Source organism: Cydia fagiglandana, chromosome 12 (assembly GCF_963556715.1).
Source record: "Cydia fagiglandana chromosome 12, ilCydFagi1.1, whole genome shotgun sequence".
Taxonomy (NCBI): domain Eukaryota; kingdom Metazoa; phylum Arthropoda; class Insecta; order Lepidoptera; family Tortricidae; genus Cydia; species Cydia fagiglandana.
The window spans coordinates 1,411,724-1,423,584 of NC_085943.1; the positions used below are offsets into that span (position 1 = coordinate 1,411,724).

Below are 11,861 nucleotides of genomic sequence, written 5' to 3' on the forward strand. Positions count from 1 at the left end.
GTGTAATAAAGAAAATTCACCAAGCCTTCGGTGGCCGGGGCCGGAATCGAGCTTACGCGATCAACCCGGTCACGGCGGTACCCGTCTCAAATTGTCGAGTATTTAGGTATAGGTATGCAATTTTTGGAAAGCTTAGGCGCCTTTTAATAACATAATATGATTTATTACCTAGCTGTAAATAACTACAAAAATTCAAGGTAATTCATGACAAAGCACTTAGCCCCATGGTACAGTCCCACTGACTGAGAGCTGTTGAGTTTTATCTGAAGAGGCGATACGGTATCTATATCGGCTACTAGCTGGGTTCTGTCACTTTTGTCAGTCTGCTGCAGGAGATGGCGGCGCTCAGGATACTTTTGGGTGAGATTTATAATTAACACTAATTATTAAATTAATTTAAAACGTTAATAAACCAATTAATTCCTAGCTTATTAATTTTACCTAAGGATTGCTGGTTCTTACTAAATTAAATTAAATGAAAATCTTTATTTCAGGCTACTAGTGGCCCATACATAAATAACTTAAATTTAGCATACATATTGTAAAAATATATTTTAAAACTAAACACTACAAATCACATTATGGCTGCGATGCATTACGCAACCCCGCAGTGTCATGAAGGCGGCTGTGGAACTGCCTAACTAAACCTAAACTAATGGCAATAACTAATGTAACCTATTTGATATTTATTTAGTTTTGTTTGTTTGATATTTAGTAGCTATTTGATATTTATTTGCCACATTACTATGTTTTTCAGAAAATCATGCCCGGGGAGGAAGAAAAATATTCTAGTTTGCGTTCTAAAATCTATATGTTACAGTCTATGCTTATTTTAAATATAGAGACGTTACAATAACGTTACATACATACTCGTATACTTATGTACTTTTACATAATAGATACTTATGGCGCGTTGTCTTATCTGCTAGTCTGTTAATGCTGACTGTACCTTAACCGTCACTTTTATTTTTCTTAGCACGAATATCAATTTAACATAAGATAGTATAAGGTCGCTAATCGCTTTTCTAATTTATGTACCGTCAACTATGTATGTATTAGAATACCTATGAAATAGGTAAATAGTCACTTGATATAAGTCTGCTCTTATTTAAAGGTCTTGATTGGGTTATCTAATATGTATTGTCTTTAAGAGTACCCATGTAAAGTGTAAACACTTGATTGTAGTTGTGGGCGTAGGTCTGTGTGGAAAGAATATTATCAATAATTGTACTAAACAGGTTAAAAAACGGTTGTTTTTAAGTGCATCTGAACCGAACTTAGACGAAACTAACGATCCGGCCGACTAGCTGCCAAATCAATAGTCGGGTACATCAACACCCGTATGAGTATTTTCAAAATATTTTATAGGAGAAATAGCACCTACCTACAGTCTTATTCGAATAAAAATTTTTTTATCCCTTATTGCCAAAACAGTTTATTAGTAGGTAGGTATCTTTTTGCATGTAAGTAAGGTATCTACATAATCTAGAGTGCTTGGTTAAAATCTGTTAAGGTTTTGATATTGATATGACGATCACTCGCGGTGATTGACGTGCAAGAGGTCGTATCACTAACTTACATAACAAATACTTAGGTATTATGTTTAGATAATACCGATTCGAGTTCTGTAATGTATGCAACGAAACGTAACTACAGACTGAATGACTCAATACATGTGAAAGTAACAGTGACAGCGAGCGGCATTTGTTAGGTACAGACGGAGTTTTTGGAAGAATGAACTGGGTAACTTGGTGGTTAGCGTTATGTGACTCTCTGATTGATTCTGCTTGATAGAAGACATTAATTTGTAAAGATATTCTAAAACTATTTTAAATAAAACTCAGTGCCAGCAGAAGGTGGTTTTATTACTAAACATTACATGGCGCAGTCGGTAGGATAGGCAACAGTGTCTTAATATTTACAATCTTTAAAAGGCTAGATGCATTTTTTTAACCGTATCGCATCTTAACGCTGCGTCTTACGTAAGCGAACAACTCGCGAACGCGACGCGGCGCGGCGCGGCGGGCCCAAGGCGTTCGCGTTCGCAACGAGATCGCCCACGTAGGAAACTTCTATAGATATCAAAGGATTGATTCACCCCGCGCCGCATCGCTTCGCGTTCGCGTGTTGTTCACTTACGTAGTACGCTCGTTAGGGCAAGCAGTACGTGTTTTTTATTAGTTAGGTACTTACCTTTTATTTATATTTTTGACGTGACCTTAATATTAACTTGTATATTCTGACGGCAGCGGTAGCAGCGCTAGGAGCGCACGCGCACTCCGCCACGCTGACATCGCGGCAGGAAGATGTCACGCTCTCACTGGAGCCCCAACTCACTGGGGGTTTCTCCTTGGCGATCATCAAAGGTTTAACTGTTTTCCTTCTCTGCCTCCTTCTTTTCTTCTTCTTTTTAGGTGTTCTCTTGCTTTGTTAATTTCAAGCCCTATATAGGGCACAATAAAGGGGCCCACTGATTAACAGTCCGCCGGCCGGTATATCGGCCTGTCAGTTGTTCGGAACTGTCAAAATTTTGTTCTAACTGACAGGCCGATACCGTCCGGCGGACTGTTAATCAGTGGGCCCCTTAAGATATTACCACCCTATAGTCACCTTTTTAAATTGTATTTTTTCCTTAAGCAGTATTTTTTTTAAATAGACCTAAGTATTAGGTACTAATGTACACATTTATAAGCCGATACATGTATGTGTCGCGAGAAATAAAGAGTCTTATTGTGAGTAATAAAAATACCGCTTAGCCAATACCTCTTCTGGTGCTATACGTAATTTTTGTATTTGTTGGAATGATATTAAGTTTCTGTTAATTAATTAAATTTCAATTTTGATCGATTAATAAACCGATCCTACTCAAGTAGTTTTTCGCGCCGCTTTCCGGCCGATATACGAAATCAATAATTATCCAAATCCACAGACGACGAGACAATCTTCCAAGGCTCCATCGGCCGCACCCTGATGTCCACCTACGTTTCATCACAGGAGATAGAAGGCGGCATGCAGCTGTCCTTACCAGGGGCTGAACTGTCTGTCCACACCGTGATTGATGAGGCAGCGGGAGCTAGAGGAGTCAAGATAGTTTGGGACGCCAATGAGCAGACCAGGCTGGAAGACTGCTTCGATTTCGGCAAGTCCTTTGAGTTTTGAATCTTTATAGTCCTAAGAAGGTATGCAGCTGTTGTAACCAGGGGCTGAGCTTTCAGCCTACGCCGTGGTTGATGAGGCAACGGGGGCTAGAGGAGTTAAGATGCTTTGGGATGACAATGGGCTAGAAGACTGCTTCGGTTTCGGTTTCGGCTTTGTCCTACGCTCCACGAGATGGAGGCATATCGCCGTTTTCTTTACCTTCGTTACCTCGCCCGTTTTGTAGTACTTTTACTGCCGACTCTTCCGTAAAATTCAATGATTCTAAAACTAATTAACAAAATCGAGACATGAAAATCACTACTTTATATTATATCGATTTAAAAGCCAAATTTTCCGTTTCTTTATACAGGTAACAAACACTGGTACGGTGGCCCAATGGAGCTCGTCCAAACATATCCGATAGAGAAATCCACCCAAGTCTACGCTCCCTACTACACTAGGGAAAAAGACAACGGAGCAATCATGGAGAGATACTGGCTCAACTCCGCCGGGGAATACTTCTACGTCCACCCTCAAGTTCCTCTATTCATCGACTACAATAATATTACTAGTAACCACTTGTGTTTTGGAGCTCAAATCGCTGTACCGTACTCGACTAAAAGGAACCATACTGAGCTCTCATACGATCTGTGGTTCCTTTCTGATGTCAAGGCAGCTCATAAGCATGCGTTGAAGAACTATTTAGGGTGGCCATCTGGGACACCTGATTTCAGGATGATTCAGCATCCTATCTGGTCCACATGGGCTCAGTTCGCAAGAGACATAGATGAGACTAATCTTATGGAATATGCTGAAGAGATTAATAGTCGAGGTTTTTCTAATGCGCAGCTAGAAATCGATGATCTTTGGGAAGTTTGCTATGGGTCTTTGACAGTGGATGTGAAGAAATTCAGTGATATGAAGAAATTTGTGCAGGATATTAAGGCGATGGGATACCGCGCTACTATTTGGATACATCCCTTCATTAATCAGAATTGTGAGCCGTGGTATTCTGAAGCTTTGGATGCGGGGTGAGTTAGTTAATAAGTTTAAATTTCTTTTCAAGGTTATGCCTCATATGACTACTTTTATACATATTTTAGTGCCTTTTATACAAAACAACCCATGGAACACCCTTGCCCCAAGGCTCTTATCTAAGATAACACAACGTGCCCTCTAAGATTCTGATCCTCGTTTTTCTGTGTGAATCCTGGATTCCTGTAATAACACAAGTGCTTTCTTTCTAGCTATCTGGTTTTGAACGAAGATGGCAGTCCGGATACCTCCTGGTGGAACAACAACGGATCGGTCGCTGCTTATGTCGACTTCACCAACCCCACCGCAGCCGAATGGTGGTACCAACGTGTGAAATCGCTTGTGAACACCTATGATATCGACAGTCTGAAATTCGACGCTGGAGAAGCTAGCTTTTCTCCTCAGGTAACAATTGTTCTGAAGATTCATACATGAACTTTATCAAAATTTTACTCCTAAAAAGTGTCCAGCGGAAGGAAAACAACCACATAAAAGGGTATTCTTCCGCCAGATACTTAAAGGGGAGCAGGGAAAACCATTATTTGTTCCTCTTAGCACAATAAAGTGCCCGACCAAATGTCCCCTTTACATACATACATCACTAGCTCAGTGACCCAAAGAGGATCTTGGCCTCTGACACAAGAGAGCGCCATTCTGCCTTATTCTTCGCCACTTCACGCCAGTTGGGTATTCCGCTGGAGAGACGAAGCCCAAATGTCCTCTTTACTACTTAATATTCCTAATACAGGTGCCAGTCCAGACCGGAGACGTGGACCTCCACCCGCACCACATCACGCAGGCGTATGTGAGGACCTGCGCGCGATTTGGCAACATGATCGAAGTACGCACGGGATTCCAGTAAGTATTGGTGTGTGTGTACTACGCCTTACTCACACCCGTGCATACTCATAGCTTAGTATATAAAATGGCTTGTATTTGTTACTTAAGACAGAATAAATCTATATTCCGTACAATCGAGTTCGCCTTTAACGCTCCACCTCACATGGCGATCCTGTCATGTGAGGTTGGACGTTGGAATGTTACTACTTGCTCGGAGTATAGATCATTATAGTATAGATAATTAGTAGCTTAAGTAGTGGAGCGGTATACACGTGTGAGGGTAAGGCGTACCTCACACCACTGCCCCGTTTTCAAAATAGTGCTTGGGCCAAATTCGACACGTACAATTAACTGTCACATTTCGCATCCACGTCAAATCAACAGTTGATTTTATTGCATACTGAGTGTTGATTCCATCAACAGTGGATAATATCATTTGGTACAACCAAATAATTCGGTCAAATTGTGTTTTTTGAAAAACTAATTATAGCCAGCATTCTATGAATGTAGTATGATACCTTTGGGTATGGTGCTTTACGCAGGCTAGCGTCCCGTCCCCTCCCCCTGACGCATTCCCCCCCTTTTAGCATAAATATGTCCCGATTGGGAGTTTTTTTTGTTTTTTGGGGAAAGTATACAATATAGGAGAAAAGTGTCAATGAAAGAAATGTTCCCTATCAAATTCTAAACAAAAAAGGTTATATTCATTTTTTTGATACGACGCACCATATTCATGCTATGGCTAGATGAACTTCGACAAAATTTAACCGTTGAAAAACTTGCAGAAGATCAATATAACATAGTACGTGATAGTACTAAAAGAAATCATACAGGACAATAACCTTGCAAGCTTATTTTCCGTATAAGATTTTTTACAGTACTATCACATACTAACTTATAATGAACTTCAACAAGTTAATACATGAATATGGTGAGTCTTACTAAAAAGTTGCATATAACCTTTTTTGTTTATAATTCATTAAGGATTATTTCTTACCTTGACACTTATTTCCTAACTCTAATACTTTTCTCAAAAATAAAAAAAAACCGTAAACCGGGACATATTTCATGCTAAAAGGGGGGGTTGCGTCAGGGGGAGGGGGAGTTTCTTGCCCATACATTAGAACATAATTTAACCGAATCAAAAACTCAACTCTAAACTAAGGGTGGTTCAGTATGGTTTGCTTATCACCCTAACTGTGGATTGTTAATGTCAAATTTTGATATTGTACGTATTCGAGAACTTATGATTTTTCCCACATCAACGGGAGATCAACACGATACGTCAAACTTCGCTTGTTGAATAGGGGTCCTTGTATCGGGCCTTATATTCATTCATAAATTTAATTACATTAATTCACATATATTAATATAAATTATAGGTAATATTGGATACCTAACTAAATCTAATCCAAAATCTTATTTCAGAACCCAGGAACTCCCGATCTTCGTGCGCATGGTGGACCGAGACTCCATCTGGGGCCTCACCAACGGTCTCTCCACTATCATCACGACCACGTTCCAGATGAACCTGAACGGCTACACGATGGTGCTGCCTGACATGATTGGTGGCAATGGGTAACACATAGCCTTTTTACAAGCTTTTATTTAGTTTCACCTGACCGTTGTCTGTCTGTCTGTAATCAAATCTTGCAAGTTAAATTTGATCCTCTTCCCGGTTTCCGATTGAGCTGAAATTTTGGATACATACGTAAGTCGGGTGACAATGCAATATTATGGTGTCATCGAGCTGATCTGATGATGGAGACCGGGGGTGGCCATAGGAACTATGTGATAAAACAACGAAACCTAATTGTGTTTGGGGTTTTTAGAATTGTCTCGATGAGCATTAGTTACCTGTGGAAAGAAAAGTACAGTCAGCGATAGTTAAAGCTTGTACCAAAAATGATTTTTTTGCCAAAAACTTATTACTAAAAGCTTTTATAAAGCATATGACCCTGGGGATTTGATGAGATCAGTCTCGTCCATTCCCAAAGACCTTGGAAAACTCATCTGCCGACGGTTCATCAGGGTGCAGATCAACCTGTAAACTTTGTTAATCAGATAGGTGCTGGTTAAGAAGACACATGTAGCTAGTTCTCCTTCGTACCCTGGGGCGCATCTGTTAGACTAGCTGAGATTTCATCTGGGGCCTCTGTACCAATGGTCTCCCCTCCGTTATCACGGCTACGATCCAGATGAACTTTAACGGCTACACGATGGTGCTGCCTGACACGATTGAAGCCAATGAGTAACTTGAACATTTTGACTAAAACTTTTACAACCGATGAGGCCAGTCTTTACCTCCAAAAGCATTCGCAAGCCGTAAGCGTAAGACGAAGCTGTTCGTCACGTTGGAGGTGCAATCTGTTAGTCACGCAGTTCTTCGTGCTCTGAGGCTTTGACGATGAGGTTAGTCCCATTATCACGTCTTGATGTAGGTGTACCTACTGCAGTCCATAATTAAGGACCTCCTGTGCTTCCCCCGGCAGTTTACACCCAGAAATGAAAATGATAATTGAGTAATTTCTTTTTTCCTGTAGGTACAACTTGGGAAACCCTGACTCTGGGCTGCCAACGAAGCAGCTGTTCATCAGATGGGTGCAGGCCAACACATTCCTGCCAGCCATGCAGTTCTCCTTCGTACCCTGGGGTTTCGACAATGAGGTACCTATCATCTCAGCCATAAGACGTCCACTGCTGAACATAGGCCTCCCCCTTATGGGGGGTGAATGCCATAATCGCCACGCTTGGCAGGCAGGTTGGCGATCGCAGTCGAGTACACCGAATTTGAGGGACGCTGTTGCCCGTCCACCGGTGGTCTTGGACGTAGTTTAAGGACATACCCGGGTCCTAACAACAACTTTATTCAGATCTCAACACTCTCAATCTTTGGTTTTACCACACATTTACCACATTTATCGCCTGAAATAAAATCCACACTACAAATTAACTATGCTAAACATTTGCGGCACAAAAAGTGGCCTACAGGTTATGACTGCCTGTATATCCTATTGTATTAAAATGAAGGCCAATCCGCAAAACGTTGCATCAGTTTTACAGGATCGTAAAAACTTCGATTATGCTAATTATCATCATTAAATATGCATTGACAACATTACGTACTAAGTATAGTTGGTCAAGTAGATCTTAGATCTTGTCAGTAGAAAAAGGCGGCAAATATGAAAAATGTAGGCGCGAAGGGATATCGTCTCATATAAAATTTGAATTTTGCGCCTTTTTCTACTGACAAGATTTGCTTGACCATCTATATGTCTGTTGTGTGTAGTTTGTTTATTGGCTGTACCGCCTGTACCTAGTTATTGACAGCATTAAAAAGCTAAATAAGTATTTGCTTTTTAAGGTTCCATAGCCAGCCAATATTTAGCCGTTGACATATATATTTATACCAGTTGTATTTAATTGTTAAATAAATAAGCTGAAATAGATGTGAATCTCTACACACGAAAGAAAAAGTAACAAAGGCTGGGATCGAACCAGAGGGCCTACCGCGAAAACCGAAATTCGCAAATTGCGGGTATCTTTCTCTTTTACCCCAATGAAGGCGTAATTAGAGTGACAGAGAAAGCCCGCAATTTGCGAACTTCGATTTTCGCGGCAAGGCCACCTGGATGACGGAGATACTCGTACATGTCGAAATTTCTTCCGTGCGGCCGCCTTTTGGCCAACAAGTTCAAATACGAATCTGCTCAGAGGGATAGGATATAACTACAGGACAAATTATATTGTATTTCTCATTTCCAGACATCAGAAATAAGTTTGAAGTACACGAAACTGCACGCCGAGTACGCCACGCACATCCAAGCCGCCATGAATGCTTCAGTTTTAGACGGACGCCCCGTCAACGGCCCGCTGTGGTGGATAGCGCCCAATGATGCGCAAGCGCTCACTATTTGGGACCGTGAGTAACTTTACCACTTCTTAACAACAATGGCCTTGCATTACCAACCACCTACCTACCAAGTATCATAAGTATATCCTACACCTACCTGCCAAGCTGCACATACTAACAACCATCATAATATAAGTCGCTGCTGAAAGTCAATCTATTCAAAAAAATGCAACTGCTCGCGCGCCGTGTGGCGTGGCGACCGAGCAGCCAAAGCCCAACCAACGTACCTACTTATTATGTAAAATTTAGTCAGTCTACTATCTAGATATAAATTATAGAAGAACCGTTAAACATGAAAAAGCTATGTAAGAAAATTATATTTGGTACGATAGTACCAAATATAATTTTCTTAGCTTTATCAGAAATCTCAAAGACCCAACACTTTTGGTAAAAGACTTCACCAAGCACGTGTGATTCGTTATCCCCTAATAACACCGTTGTCACAAGTATAATGACACTATTCTAAAACAATTATCCTTTTCAGAATACCTCCTAGGAGAAGACATCATAGTCGCGCCGATCCTCGTAGAAAACGCTACATCTCGCGACATCTACCTTCCCGAAGGCGAATGGCTAGAAAAGGGAGACGAAAACATAGTACACACTGGGCCTGTTTGGATCAGGGGTCACAGTGTACCTATAGATGATCTAGCGTTCTTTGTACGCAAGACTGAGCCGGATTCAGCAAGCCATAGCCATGTTTCGGCCATTTTGCTCGCTGTTGTTTTGATCCTTGGACTGATGTACCATTGATCAACATAAATTATTAAAAATTTGTTTATGAATGCTATTTGGTGATTCTTTTGTAAATAATTATAATTATATTTATTGTTAAAGTTAAGAAATAAAATGATTTGTGGTTTTACTTATTTCGTTTCACGATTTTATAGATGCACCAGTAAAATGCGGAGCCCGGCTGTTGTTATGCTTGTTATATACATGTAAATAATAGTCGCTTGATTGAAGCGAGCTTGACATCGTGAACGTCAACGTCCATTGTACGCAAGACTGAGCCGGATTCAGCAAGCCATAGCCAAGTTTCGGCCATTTTGCTCGCTGTTGTTTTGATCCTTGGACTGTTGTACCATTGATCAACATAAATTATAAAAAAATTGTTTATGAATGCTATTTGGTGATTCTTTTGTAAATAATTATATTTATTGTTAAAGTTAAGAAATAAAATGATTTGTGGTTCTACTTATTTTGTTTCACGATTTTATAGATGCACCAGTAAAAATGCGGAGCCCGGCTGCTGTTATACTTGTTATACATGTTAATAACAGTCGCTTGATTGAAGCGAGCTTTACCTCGTGAACGTCAACGTAAAAGCAACGTTGAGTATGTAATGAATTACCTATTAATGATAATGAATTAAAAGTCTAGAAGCAAAGGAAAGCCTAGAATTACATATCACAGTTACGTGAAAAAGAATGCGTATTAATCCACCCACCGACAAGAGCAGAGCTACAAAGTTATGATGATGATGATAGTATATATATCAGCGGCCGATCATAAGATCAGGCAGATCGTAATATTCCTGTGTGTAATGTTTTGCCGATAGTCACATTAAACCAATATACCGGGTGTGGCCTGTAACATGAGCAAATAATTAAAACATAGATTGTACTCCTCAAACGGTGACACTTTAATTCTACAACTTTTAAAAACTATGAATTATTTAGACTCCCTATTTTTCATACAAAATAAATATTATCTTCAATGGACACCATCGCCACGCCATATCATTGTGATAAGACGTTGCTTGTCACGCCTTAATCAAAACAAAATTCGCAATACATTGCGTCTTAGAATAAACTTTAAAGTGTATTAAAAATCAAACCACAAGTTATTTTTAAAAGTCGCTAAACAAATGTTAGTCAGTATGAGGAGTACAGCCTACAGTTGAATTTTTAGCTCATATTACAGGCCACACCCGGTATAGGTACGATAGGTTCGTTAAAGGTTACTTCAGACTGCTTCAGATGCCCGAAGGGCAAACTGCCCAGAAATAGGAACGAGTCAAAGATTTTCATGTTTCATGATATGCCTGATCTTACGATCGGCCGCCGACATCTATACAAACCTATACCTACATTTAGATCCCTTGCGTTAGCATGACGTCCATGACTACTTTCGTCATGGTCTTCCGCGGCACCTAAAGTATAAAAGCGACCATTGTTTATGCTTCTAATTATTTCTAGGGTACATTCTAGCCTAAACCCTGTGATTAAGACCTAGATGACAAATGCCCTGGGGCCAAATTCGACATTTACAACTGTCAGATTTCGCATCCACGTCAAATCAACAGTTGATTTTATCGCATACTGAGTTATGATTCCATCAACGGTGGATAATATCATTTGTTACAACCAAAAATCCACTCTAAACTAAGGGTGGTTCGGTTTGGTTTGCTTGTCACCCTAACTGTGGATTGTTAATGTCAAATTTTGACATTGTACGTATTCGAGAACTTATGATTTTTCCCACATCAACGGGAGATCAACACGATACGTCAAACGTCTCTTGTCGAATAGGGGTCCTGGGTGGCGGAAGCCGTCAACTACTGTCAGAATGTTTACGTACTGCTGTTTTTGTTCCATTGTTAGAGCGAAGCGCCGTAGTAATGCTTTTAATGTATCTTGACGTTTGTTAGGGAGACTGTTCAATGCATCGACATAGATATCTAGGGACTGGCTTTACGGGCAATAATAATGAGGCATGACAGGGGCCAATACAGCGGTGTGAAACTGCTACAACTTGATTGGTTGATAAGTTCGGATTACGCGCGCGATTGGTTGACGAGTTCTTATTACCCGCGCTATTGGTCGCAACTAGTTGCGTTAGACTGCACGATTGGCTGGGATTCGTGAGGAACACCGCTGAACTGGTACCATTTTTAGAGCACCATTGTGCTAATGGTCCTTAGATATTATAT

General features: G+C 40.4%; 1 protein-coding gene across 1 annotated transcript; it reads left to right on the forward strand.

The window, feature by feature from the left end:
* Positions 1-292: 292 nt before the first annotated feature.
* On the forward strand, positions 293-9,789 carry LOC134669351 (myogenesis-regulating glycosidase-like). Its single transcript, XM_063526866.1, has 10 exons — positions 293-360; positions 2,250-2,366; positions 2,930-3,139; positions 3,509-4,169; positions 4,386-4,578; positions 4,922-5,031; positions 6,442-6,591; positions 7,557-7,680; positions 8,779-8,935; positions 9,411-9,789. The coding sequence occupies exons 1-10, from the start codon at positions 336-338 to the stop codon at positions 9,677-9,679; spliced, it is 2,016 nt and encodes a 671-aa protein (XP_063382936.1). The 5' UTR covers positions 293-335; the 3' UTR covers positions 9,680-9,789.
* The last annotated feature ends 2,072 nt before the right edge of the window (positions 9,790-11,861 follow it).

What these genes read in the sequence shown, in the direction of transcription:
- LOC134669351 (XM_063526866.1), top strand. Translation starts at nt 336, where the DNA reads ATGGCGGCGCTCAGGATACTTTTGG. An exon ending in AAGCTAGCTTTTCTCCTCAG is followed by an intron (nt 4,579 to 4,921) that starts GTAACAATTGTT and finishes TTCCTAATACAG; the next exon opens with GTGCCAGTCCAGACCGGAGA. An exon ending in CCTGGGGTTTCGACAATGAG is followed by an intron (nt 7,681 to 8,778) that starts GTACCTATCATC and finishes TCTCATTTCCAG; the next exon opens with ACATCAGAAATAAGTTTGAA.